At 41.8% G+C, this 13423-nt stretch overlaps 1 protein-coding gene across 1 annotated transcript in view; it reads left to right on the plus strand.

Moving 5' to 3' along the window:
* Nucleotides 1–13423, plus strand: part of Vps41 (VPS41 subunit of HOPS complex) — a 156742-nt gene that overhangs the window by 62409 nt on the left and 80910 nt on the right. The window contains exons 6-7 of the mRNA XM_036189157.1: nt 6223–6285; nt 9105–9170. Of these exons, the coding sequence (XP_036045050.1) occupies nt 6223–6285; nt 9105–9170 (129 nt within the window). The remainder of the gene's footprint in view (nt 1–6222; nt 6286–9104; nt 9171–13423) is intronic.

The raw sequence follows: 13423 nt of genomic DNA on the forward strand, positions 1-13423 counted from the left end.
CTCTCAACAGTGCTACACCCATGTCTGTGTATAAACAGTGCTACAGCCATTGATCTGTTAACAAAGAGCAACACCAAATCCTCTTGACATACACAGATGCATTTTATTTATCTCTGCTTCATCTTGCCCCAAACGTATTTTAAAACACAATTAGAATGCTACTGATTTTCAAAGAGTACTATCAGGGTTTATAATACTTTGTGAAATTCTGAAATGAACATATGTCAAAGAAAGAGTTAAGGGAAGTGTTAGTTTGTGTGGAAATTGCAAAGAATCATCTTCACAGTTGAAACATTGCTGTGCATGTATTTGTAAAGAAAGTTAATGTTAATTTTCTTTAGTTAAAGCCCTAATTATTTCTGAACTTGTAGCAGATAGAAGTTTCTTTAAACTAAGTGGGCAAGTATGAGTATTCAGTTTTTCAATTAGAAACATTCATTAGGGATTCGAGTACTTGCACTGTTGAAGAATCTTTAGTAATGTGTCATAGTGGAATCTTTTAATTACTCCATCTACTATGCAATGTGATGGCCTGAGAGTTCACATTGCATCCTTTTAGCAAACACTATGCTTTCCTAGTTTAGAAAAAAATATATTTCTGTCTTGTTTTTGTGTAGTTTCATATGTTTTGAGGTGTTTTTCCCTCCATCTTTTCTTAGCATGAATAGAACCATAAAGAAATCTTTCAGTGCATGTATTTATGTACGTCAGCCCTGCCCAATAATCAGTATTGTGAAAATTGGGAGGCTGTATAAAATGACGTATGAAGTGGTTAGCTGCCATAAGAACAGAAGGACTTCACCGAGCTCACGTGTGTCTTTCAGTGGCTGTTACAGTTTTTGCTTTCATTGACTTACTGGGACTCATGTTCAAGTACTTATGTTTATTTCACTGCTAATCTTTGATACTTGCATTGGTTTTTAAAGCCATCATTCTGACAGTTGGTTAAAGTTTACTTGTATATTTGCTTTGTGATCAATTCTTTCTCATGGCTTCTCTATGTTTAAGCTCTGCATTTGAGATACACAGGTGTACAAAGTGTTTGTGTCTTTAGTTTCCTTTTGGTGGCATGGATTTATACACAACCTTTAGGATAAGGTTTCAGGATAGGGTATATTTTCTCATCTGTGAAGGATGACTTCATACAGAGCATACTAATTTAACAAAACAAATTCTGGGTTGATAGATTTTCTCCCAGATTTTAGAGATAATGCCTGTTTTATTCTGACACCTTGTAGCATACCTTTGTTCAGCCTACTTTTGCTCTTTAAAAATCTTTAAAACCAACTTTTGTCCTTCATAGTTTGGCTAATAATAATAGTTTAACAGAAACAAAAATAATAAATATCGCCTTTGTAATCCAGTTGCTATCCTATGTCTCATTCTTGCCTATTGTCATTAATTTTGTCTGGAACACAGTAACTCTTTTAATCTATATATTAAAGTATTGTTTTCATTTCAGGAAAGTTTACTTCAGTTATAATTTTCATTATTACTTCAGTTCTATTTGTTTTCATTTCTTCAAAGAAATTCAATAATATGAGGCTGGAGGCAGTATTGCTTAGAGGCAGAGTGTAGCTGTGTTCCAGCTGCCTGAGCTGGCATCTCACTCTGCTGTCTTAATGGTGGTGTACTGCCTGGTTTCCCAGGTCTCTTCTTTGCCTCAGATGGATTATGTGCACAGAGGGAACCCACACAGGAAACCTCTCTGACCCCCACTCTGTTGCATAGTCACTGTCTATCTCCGGGCTTTCATTTCTAGCCCATCACATTCTGGACTCTTCCTTACTTCCATTTTTCTATGTCCACTTTTGCATGTAGCAAGATGAGTGGACACATAGTATCATAAAAATGCATAGGTTGTAAGAAAAATGGGATGATTGAGTTACGCCTGGCATACTGTCATGTTGGTCTTGGCCTTTCGCTTCTCTGAGGTGGGCAGCTCGAATTGTTGTTTTGCTAGTTGGCTTCCCTTCCAACATCAGCTCTGTTTTGTCTCTTTGGATGTGTATTTGTATGCCATTTGGCAGTTTCAGTTTTTCTTTGGGTATCAGGCAGTATGGTCTCGGGATTCGGATTTGAATTACACTACTGTGTTTTACATGTTGTTAAGTAAGCGTATTTGTGTGTGTGTGTGTGTGTGTGCGCGTGCGCGCACACCTCACATTGTCTCCTCCTCTGTAATACCTGCCTACTCCTGACTACTAGGAGGACTCAGTGGATTAATTTTCATCACGTGGGATAGTACCTGGGAGAGAAGATGCGTATGGTAGCTGTTAACCACCTTCTAATGGCAGTCCCCATCACTTTACATCGCTATGCTGTGCTGTGCTTTCAGAGATAGGTTTCTTCTTGTTGAGGTTTCCAAATAGCCTTTGGGTTTTCCTTTGGCTTCTGAGTACTGTTAAGCCACGTCCAAATGCATTGTTTTTTCTCCCTTTGAGTCTTTGGAATGGTGTTCTGCAATTTTTAAGACATCACATCTGTTTGTTTGCTTTTTTATCTCTCCTAGCAAGGACCATGTTAGCAAACAGATTCGGTGCCTGGTTGACTCTTGATGGGCCTGACTTGGTATTTTTGAAGTTGTATTAGTTACTTTCTGTTGCTGTGATAGAAACAGTGGCCAGAGCTACCTTGGAGAGGAGAGGGCTTATTTGGCCGTGTCATCATCTATCATTGAGGGAAATTAGAGCAGGGGGAACAGCAACCTTGCGGTAAGGGCTGAAGCAGAGGCTGTGGGAGAACACTGCTTACTGGCTTGCTTCCCAGATTGCACCTCAAGGCAGATGTTCTGCCTTGATGCACACAATGGACAAAAGTAGTCCCTCCTTTTATTGTCCAAGACAAAAGGCGGCTCACTTGAGTGCCCTGGTCCTGCCTCTTGACCTGATATTACTTGAAGCTGGGAGAATGCTGGAGTACTTTGGCTACCTCAGTTATAGTTCCTGTATATGTGGCTGGCTACCGCCTGGTGTTACAGTTGACAAATGATAGAATCCCATGCTAAAGTTAATCACACACCCTCCTCTTTCATTCATAATGGTAGGCAAAGTATATGTTCCATAGCTCTGTGATACGCATGTGGCTCTCTGGGTGTTTGTTCCTGAGAACTCCTGCAGGACTTTTCAGTATATTGGCTGTAAGATCCATGTAGGGAATTCTTACTCATTCATTCATTCATTTATTCATTCATTCATTCATTCTCAGTCACAGTCTCTCTCTCTCTCTCTGTGTTTGTGTGTGTGAGTGTGTGTGTGTGTGTGTGTGTGTGTGTGTGTGTGTGTGTGTGTCTCCCTCCCTCTCCCTCCACTCTCTTCTCCCTCTGGAAGTTTTTGTGGCAGGTTATTAGAACTTCTGTAGAAGATACCATTTTCAAAAGAATGCTTTCTGTTGTGACCTTTAATTTTATAATCTTTTATCTTAACCTTGATCTTTCTAGAAGTCAAAACTCTGAGCTGTCATTGACCGATTCCCTTTATAGATTAGTATAATCTTCAGTGACCAATAGCCAGATAAATAAAGGGGAATATGGAGAGAGGGAACGAGGGCTGTTTTACTAGCTTTAGTAGTGGAACTTGTGAGCCTGTAGCTTAGGATAGGCCACCACTGAAATGCAGTACAACGTCCAGAGCTTTACCGAGCACCGCTGCTGAGATCTCCATGTGTTCCTGTGTGTTCGTTAAGCTTACTGTTAATAATAGTGGATCTGGGTCTTGTTTTATAGAAAAGGTCTGGAACTTGGGAGTCTCCTGCCTCGGCCTTCCCAGGACTGGTATTACAGATGCGTGCCTAGCTCTACAATCATTCTCGTCTGCTCTGTCACCTGCAGTGGTTCCTCTTTCAGCGTTCTTGAACCATGAGAGGGCACTGCTTCTGAGGAGTTCTCCAGGACAGTGCTGGGGGTCAGGGCCTGGTTCTCTCGGTCCCCTTTGTGTTTGTCAGTTGCCATAGGATACAGTGCTGGCCTTCTTCAGTAGACAGTTGACATCTCACCCTTCAGATGATCACTTCCGCCCATGAGAAAGAGATCTAGTTTGTCTAGCCTGAGACTGCCGTTACTCTTTAGGGATTTAGCCACCTACAGTCAGAGGTAAGGTCTGTTCAAGGGTTAGAGTTGTTAATGAGTTGTGGTAGTATGTGACTGTTGGGTGATATTTTGTTAGTGTTCTGATAAATAAAGCTTGCCTGGAGATCAGAGGGCAGAGCTAGCCACTAGTTAACCATAGTGGCCAGGCGGTGGTGGCTCACACCTTTAATCCCAGCACTTGGGAGACTCATGCCTTTGATCCTAGCATTTGGGAGGCTCATGTCTTTAATCCTAGCACAATTGGGAGGTGGAGACAGGAATATAAGGCGAGTGGAAACAGGATCCCCCCTCATTTGGTCTGAGGATTTTGTACAGGTAAGAAGTCTCTAGTGGCTGCTGCTCTGCTTCTCTGATCTCTCAGCTTATTACCCTGATATCTGATTCCTGGTTTTAATTGATAAGACTAATTAGGATCATACTTCATGGGACCTAGAATTGTGTTGTCAGGATGTTGTGCTGAGAAGGAAAGAGATTGCAGAGGACCAGGTTCAACTCCCAATACCTACATGGCTCCCAACCATCTCTAACTCCAATTCCAGCGAGTCTGACCCCCCTCTCTTCTGACTTCCTCAGGCATCAGGCATGCATGTGATGCATATACATACACTCAGGCAAAACACTCACATACATCTAAAAAAATCTTAAAACAAGTCAGACGAATACTTTTTGTTCATTAAATATAAACATAACCATGATCTAGGACTTATCATTCTCACCTCTCCTTCTGTGGGCCTCATTCACATGTATGAGTTAACGAAGAGATTTGGAAAGAATGCCTACAGAAGCACTGTTGATAAAAGCCCTGCTCCAGCGCCAAAGCAAGTGGTCAGCAGTGGAAGGAGAACATGAATTGCGACGTAGTCGCATATTGCCAACCTCACAGCATCACCAAAGAACCAGCTGCTGCTGTGTGCCCTGGTGTACAGAAAGCTCACAGGGCGGTTTGGGAAGGGGCAGCAGGGGAATGGCACACGCTTCCATTTGTGTGAGACTTGAATGGCAGTGTGACGTGTGCACAGCGATAGGTCCCAGGGTGGCGGTGGGTGTCAGGTGTTGTCAACTGAGAAGTGCGGTGGAGGAGCTCCTTGGACTCTGTTTTGTTTTTCTTCCCCTTTCGGTTTCTTCCTTCCCTTCCTCCTTTGCTCCTTCCCTCCCCTCCGACCTCCATTTCTTTCTTTCGGTTTCTTTGTTTTTCCTTAGGTTGGACTCAGACTCATGACCCTCCAGCCTCAGCCTAGCAGTGTCAGGATTACACTCACATCTGCCTTTCTTGCTCTGCTAAAGCTTGAAGAGTCCAGTTTACATCACAGATGTGTCACACTAAAGTCTGTGATTTTACCCCGTATGTTATGTGTGTTAGACCTAATTTTATTTTTTGTTGTGCTTTCACTGTGACCAATTTAAAAACTGGGGGGAACATAACGGAGTAAAGTGGTCAAAACAGCTTGAAAGTAAACAGCGATGAGGGGCAGCTTCAGTCCTTCACTTACACATGATAGTAATGAGCTCATTTAGTTCATTCTCTTGCCACATCCGTGTGTGTGTGTGTGTGTGTGTGTGTGTGTGTGTGTGTGTGTATGCGTGTGTGTGTGTGCGTGTGTGTGCATGTGTGTATGTCTGTGAACCATGTATATATGTATGACTCAAGAAAGGAAGTTCCTTTCTCCTTATGGGAGGAAAACAGTTCCACTAGCCTGTGGAAAGTTCATAAGAGAATGTTAGTAACCGGCCTATATCTATTTCATTTCTGAAAGTCAATATCCATTTTTTAAATTGGGTGAATAAAGGGAACTCTATCCGTGTGATACATGTAAAAGCGTTTTTATGTTCATTTTTTACATTAAAATATAATTAGACTATTTCCCTTTTCCCCACTCTGTCTCCTCCCTGTACCCCACCCACATGCCAGTCATAGCTTCTAGCCTCTTGTTCTTGAAGATGCTTGTAAAAGCTTCATTGCCACCAAGTGCTCTACACTGATGGGATGGTTTGCACTGAGTACTTGGTAGGGATCATGATGACTTGGAATCATTTGAATGTCTCACTTTTCTTTTCCTTCTATCTTGTTTTCCTCTGCTGATGTGGCTCTTTCTGTTATTGTCATGATGAATTGATGTGATGTGTTCACTTCTCAGGTACAAGTATTTGGACTGTATTCTGGAGAAGAATTTCATGAGACTTTCGACTGTCCCATTAAAGTAAGTACTTAGCAGGTTTTCCCTCATGAAGGGGCTTTCACCACAGATGAGGATGACTGTAGTGATAGATACACTGTCTGTCCTGTTACACCTGTGTCTGCACAGTCCATGGTGTGTTGGTGCACCTTGAATGCTGTGACTGAGGCCAGATGTAGAGTTTGTGGCTGTGGTCTCAATCTGTGTTCTGGGAGCTTTTATTAAAGTGGCTGAATCACACAAACCTTTCTGACTAAAGAGTGACGAGGTAAAAACAATCTTAAAAAATTGTGAGCTAAAAGAAGTCATGTTTAGCTGCTTTTGGTTGGTAGTGTTGTGTCTTGTTTTTGAGTGACAACTTCATAGGTTAAGTGATGTCTGGCTGAGCTTTGATACAGAGATGGGTACAGATGGGAATCAGTCTTCCATGTGGAAGAGCATATTAGAAATTGAGAGGCCAGATAGTTCAAACTGTGTGCAGTAAGGAGCAGAAAGTCTTGCCTAGATGTACATGGACGACTAAAGAGGCAATAAAGGCAGACTAGAGCAGGGTGGGTCTTCAGACTAAGGAATTTGGTTTCCATCTAATAGATTATTAAGTGCCTAAGAACAAGACTGGCATGATGGAGCCTGGCTCTAGAAGGACTAATATGGTGACTGGTCAATAGACATGGCAGGGAGAGCAGCTAGAGATACCAACCATGGTAAAACATCCGGTGTACTCTTCAAGGAGTAATTTTCTTCCGTGTGTTTATTTAAACACTGATTGACCAGTAGTAAAGGATAGATAAGATCTGACATGTGATTTAGAAAGCTGAATTTGCCAGGAAGGAAGAGGATTTAAACAGGAGAGTCCCTGGGAAAGAGACAATTTAGAAGGCTAATGTAGTGTAGGGAACAAAGCACTGTGGAGCTTGGTAAAAGGAGCAGTTCTGAGTGCTCATGATGGAGAAGTGGATTGAGACAGTTTTTAAGAAGTAGACACTGTAGCCTTAGTGACAGCATGGCTGAGTGGAGTCAAAGATGGAGGTGCTGAGGGTAAACCCAGTATCCTGGTTTAGTACTGGCTAGAGGAGACCTCACCAATTATTTCAGTAATAATTTGAGAGAGTGCATTGCTAATTGGCCAGGAATTTAGAGAGCTGGGATGTGTCACATGGTTTTACAGAGGGTTTAGGAACAGGTGTTGGTCTTCTTGGTGGAAACTGTCCCTTAAACAGTTGGTAGCTAGAGGTGAGTAAGAGGAAGCCATTTTTAAGGATATTAGTGTGAAAAGAGAAGGTTGATGTGGAATTTCTGGGGTTTTCAAAAGATTGCAGTGGAAATAAAAATAGCCAATAAGCCAGGCAGAGGTGCCACACCTTTGATCCCAGCACTCAGGAGCCAGAGGAAGGCAGATCTCTGTGAGTTTGAGGCCAGCCTGGTCTGCAGAACAAGTTCCAGGACAGCCAAGGTTACACAGAGAAACCCTGTCTTGAAAAACAAAACAAACAAACAAAAGCCACTAGCCTGAGAAATGAGCAGTTTTTACAAAGACTGGAATGTCAAGAATAGAGGGTTTCTAGAAGGGAGAGGGCAGTAGTGTTAAAGGCAGCCTGGAGATGGAACAGACTTTGTCCAGTGTTTTGAATGGCAACTGTGAGTTTGCTGATGGCCGTAGTGAGGACAGCTGCCAGAGCAAAGGGAGGAAGTTAGAACCGCCAGGAAACTGCCACTCTTCCTTTTAAGACATCTGTTCATCAAAACCATGTCATCTGGCTGGTGGAAAGAATGGGAAGAAAAAAGGGAAAGTGTACAGAGAACATTTCCAGGGACTATGTTTTGGTTAATAGTAAGAGTGAGTAGAGAGAACGAAGACCGAAAGGAAACAGTGCTTGGCAGAGCAGCACTGAGCAATGAGCTTGGCAGTGTGTGTGCCTGCGTGCATGCGTGCGTGCATGTGTAAGGTATTTTTGAGGGGAGATGCTTGTTGCATGTTGTGAGAGAGCCTGCAAGACTCTTTAGAGATTTTTAAGAACTTGGAGAAATGCAATGTGTGTTTCTGTGTTGGAAGATAGGATAGGACAGAGCTGAATCGAACACTAACCTACCAAATAGGAATGTTTGAAAGAATGAAAGAATGTATGCTAAACTCTGGCGATGACAGTGTAGAGAAATCCATTAACCATTGGAGGAGAGAAATGTATTGAATTATATAAGTGTAAAATGTATTCAACTGAAAGTTAGTAAAGTTTCTGATTTTATGGATAGTTGGGGATGAAAAGGTAAGAGGGAAGAAATTTAGATTCAAAGAGGCGAAGCTGACTGCAGCCCGTGGACCTTCCCTGCCTTTCCTCCCTCAGGACAGTGGTGGAGCAGCCTCCGGAGAGTCCTGCACATGGCCAGGTTCTCTGGGTTCTTCTAGGCAGTAGACTTAAGTCACCAATGGTTGAGAAATCACACTTCCATAGTCCCTCAGGCTTCGTGCCTGTAGGGGGTGAGTGTACTCAGAGCACCTCACTCAGCCAGAAGCTAGAACCCCTTTATTCTTGTGTAGCTTGATTTTGCATCAGAGAAGGTAGATTTTTGTTGTTGTTGTTGGAGCTGAGGACCCAACCCAGGACCTTGCACTTGCTAGGCAAGCGCTCTACCACTGAGCTAACTCCCCAGCCTCCCAGAGAAGATAGTTTATCATACAAGAGCAAGACTAAGATGCTAAGATGTCCTCAGCAGTGCACAGCCTTGCCTAAATGTATTGCTCCCTGCAGAGATCCAGTGTTCAGATCGTGCTGCTCATGGTGACCAGAGGGCTCCACTCTGCTCCTGCAACTTGTAAACCGGGCCGGGCTTCTTTTCTTTTGTAGATCATTGCTGTGCACCCACGGTTGGTGAGATCCAGTTGTAAGCAGTTTGTCACAGGAGGGAAAAAGGTAACGCTGGGTGTCTGCTGGGATGTGTGGCCGGTGGCACATGATGGTGGAGTGAAACTGTCAGACTTGGATCTCTAGGGACTTGCAGCCTCAGTTAGCTCCCGACCTTCCTCTGAAGTAGGCAACACCTCAAGTATGAAAAGAATGGCCTGTCCACACACACAAAGAGGCAGCATTTCAAAGTAACAAAAAGCAATTGATTTAGGGATTGTTCCTCCTGTTTGTAACAAACCTCCTGTAGGCTGAGGTGGTGTGGGGAGAGTTACTGCTGCTCTTAATTGGTATGTTCATAGCACATTGTATGATTTCAGTGCTCCTCAAAACAGTGAGCAAGTAAAACTTCCTCAGCATCTTTCTGTTTATAGAATGAATGAATCCTGAAATTAAAGAATCGTGGTGATTGTGTGCCAGTTGTTTCCTGTTTTATTATTGGAGCATTTTTAAAGTCTTTTTTTTTTTTTTTTTTTTTTTTTAAACAACAAACACTATCACATAAGAGAAGTGAAAATACTACTTGGCATGGAGTCCTTGAAAAAAGAGGTAGTCTGAGCGATCTCAGTAGTGATGTAGCCATGAGACGGTGGCTGTGAGACCTGCGCTCCAAAGCATCTAGAATGTCCCATGGTGTGAGTTGCTTGTCCTCTCCCTGTGTTCTTGTAGTATATAGAGTGAGGTGCTAGGAAAGCACACCGTTGTTCCCTCTTTATTCTCAAGGCTCTGTGGCACACCTGGGGCACAGAATCAAGATGACACCAGCTCTGATTTCTCCTCAGGAGTTATCTTTTCCCTTCCCACCTTCTAGACCATCTTCATCTTTCGGTTCTGGTCCCATTTACATTATACAAGATGTTTATGCTGTTAGTAACGGGAGTCATAGGCTTAATCTGACATTCCCCCTTCCAACAGAATTAAATCCTTTCCTTGTCCCTGACAGCTTTGAGGAAGACTAATTTTAAAACTCCTCTTATTTTATTTATTATTGAACAGATTTTGGTTAGGAGATATTGTTTGTATAAATTCACTTCACTTTGACTACAACTCATGCACTCGGCTAGAATTCAGTGAGGATAAAGAGTTAATGATCTGCTGCCGTTTTTTTTTTTTTTCTTTTCTCTCTCTCTCTTTTTTTTTTGGAGCTGAGGATCGAACCCAGAGCCTTGTGCTTGCCAGGCAAGTGCTCTAACACTGAGCTAAGTCCCCAACCCCTCTGCTGCCATTCTTAAACATTGCTTAAAACAGGAGGCTTGTATTAATAGTTTGGAATCTAAGAGCTAGGTAGGTGCTCTTAGATTGGGTGCTGTTGAGGGTCTAGGTAAGCAGTCAACAATGAGTTACATCCCACCACAGGTATTGCTCTTGAAACATTCTTGAACTCTCTTTAGGAGGTCATTATAACGTCTCTAATGTGTTAGGAGTTTTATGAAACATGGATGCATTTTTTATCTGAAGAGTGTGACATGTATATTATTGATTTGTTTCCTTGTATCCATTGAATTTATTATGTAAGTCTGCACTATGAAAATAGTAAAATGTTGCATTTGTTTTCATAAACTCTAATGACGTCTTTAGTTAAATGATATTTTCAAAATTTATTGGCTTGGTGTGGTTGTAGAACTCTCCAGAACGTTTCTTTCTTCTGTGCATGCAGTACAAACGTTTAAAGATTGCCTATGCTACATGCTTTTCACATTATTGTATTTTGTTTAAATTAGTGTATTTAATTGAAGTTATGGTTTTATTATTCATTTATTTACTTACTTACTTTGATACAAGGTGTCTTGGAATTAGTTATGTAGACCAGATTAGTCTTGAACTTACAGAGAGCTGTCTGTCTCTGTCACCCAAGTTCTGGGACTAAAGGCATGTGCCACCGTGTCTAGGCTAAGAAATATAGCTTTTATTTTTTATTTTAAAAACTATTTTATGTGTATAGTGTTTTGCCTGCATGTATTTCTATCTATGTACCACATGCATTCCTGGTGCCCTCAAAGCCTAGAAGATGGCACCTGATTCCTTGGAACTAGAGTTATAGATGGTATGAACCACCATGTGGGTACTGGGATTCAAACTTGGGTTTTCTAGAAGAATAGCCAGCGCTCTTAACCACTGAGCCATCTCTTCAGCACCTTGATTTTTTTTTAAGTAAGAAAAAAGACTTTTATAGATGATATTAAGTATTGACTATTATTAGTGATTAATTTCATTTGGAAAATGTTGGCAAACTTTCAGGACTTACTGAGTTATAGGTGTTTATAAACCTTTAAACATAAGGAAAGCAAAGACTGCATTGGTCCAAAGGCAAAGTCTTATTGTTTTTATTTATATATTTATTTATTACTTATTGTTTTTAATTAAGAAGGTTTTTTTCATTCATTTTACCCACCAATCAAAGATTCCTCCTTTTCCCTTCTTCCACCCCCCTCCCAGCCTCCCCCCAAACCCATTTCCCACTTCCCCCAACAAGAAGGCAAGGCCTCCCATGGGGAGGCATATCTAGTAGGGGCAAGTCCAAGTCCCTTCCCCCTGCCTCAAGGCTGTATGAGGTGTTCCATCATAGGTAGTGGGCTCCAAAAGGCCCGCTCATTCACTGGGGATGGATTCTGATCCTACCGCCAGGGGGCCCCCTAAGCAGATCAAGCTACGCAATTGCTCACCATGCAGAGGGCCTTTTCTAGTCCCATGCAGGCTCCACAGCCATTGATTCAACCAACTATCCATGAATTCCCACTAGTTTGATTTGGTCATCTCTGAGGGTTTCCCCATCATGATCCTGATGCACTTGCTCATAGAATCCCTCTTCTCTCTCTTTGACTGGATTCCTGGAGCTCTGCCTGGTATTTGGCTGTGGATCTCTGCATCTGCTTCTATCAGTCATTGGAGGAAGGCTCTGTGATGACAGTTAGGGTATCACTGATCTGGTCACTAGGGTAAGCCAGTTCAGTTCAGTCACCCTCTCCACTATTTCTAGTAGTCCAAACTGGGGTCATCTTTGGGGATTCCTGGCAACTTCCCTAGCACTGGGTTTCTCTCTATCCCCATGATATCTCCCTCTATGACTAAGAAAATGTGATACATATACACAATGGAGTACTGTTCAGCAGAGAAAAATGACATCATTAAATTTGCAGGCAAATGGATAGAACTAGAAAATATCATTCTGATTGAGGTAACCCAGTACACAAGTAGGTACTAGTTGTAAAGCAAAGGTTAACCAGACAACAACACACAACTCCAGAGAAGGTAGCTAACAAGGAAGACCCAAAGAGGGACACACAGATTGCCTTGGGAAGGGGAAATAGATGAGATCTCCATGAGTAAACTGGGGATGAGGGGTGGGCAATGGAGGGTAGGGGATAGGGGATGACAACATAGGGGAATGGGATGGTTGAGCTGGAACAGGGAGGGAGGGGGAAATTGTTTTAACTGGAGTTTTAAACTAGAACCAGAAATGAACTGAACCAGTTGATGAGTCCAGCATTTAGCAACTATTGATAACCTTACAGTAATCATATGTCATGGGCACTAAGAGTCTGCTGTAAAGAGTGGGAAGCAGATCACATAGAAGAAAAGAAAAATAAAGGCAAATACTGTGTAATTGAGAGACTTGAGTCAGAAATCACTTGACATTCAAAAACTTAGAGAATGCCCAGAAGGAGGTATGATGTGGAACAGAGGTGATTTTATAGGTAAGAACACTAATTACACACTTATCTATTCTATAGTCCTTTACACTATGTACCAACTTCTATAAACAGGATTGAAGTGGCCCATGGGCTGGGGATGGAGAAGGCAAGCAGGAAAGTGAAAGTCTGATGTTAAGATGTGTGGGCTATTCATAAGAATAGTTAGTCATCTTATTTAATACTTTAGTTTTAAAAGTATTTTTAAAGGATTTATTTATTTATGTATTTTATATACATATGGGTGTTTTGTCTGCACAGCAGAAGAGAGCAGCAGGTCCCATGGAACTACATTTACAGATGGTTTTGAGCCACCATGTGGGTGGTAGAAATTGAACTCAGGACCTTTGGAAGAGCAGCCAGTGCTCTTTTTTTTTTTTTTTTTTTTTTAGGTTCTCAAAGTAATATCTTAGTTGTTGAATATTGTAGTTGAGTTTATGGACTTCACTGCTTGACATATGAGCATAAAAGCTTGTTCAAAAGTCTGTTTTGTTTCCATGTTGAAAAAAGAAAGAAAGAAAAGAAGCTCATGTTTTAAAAGTGCCATCAGAGGGAACATTCGCACACAGGAAC

Source organism: Onychomys torridus, chromosome 5 (assembly GCF_903995425.1).
Source record: "Onychomys torridus chromosome 5, mOncTor1.1, whole genome shotgun sequence".
NCBI lineage: Eukaryota > Metazoa > Chordata > Mammalia > Rodentia > Cricetidae > Onychomys > Onychomys torridus.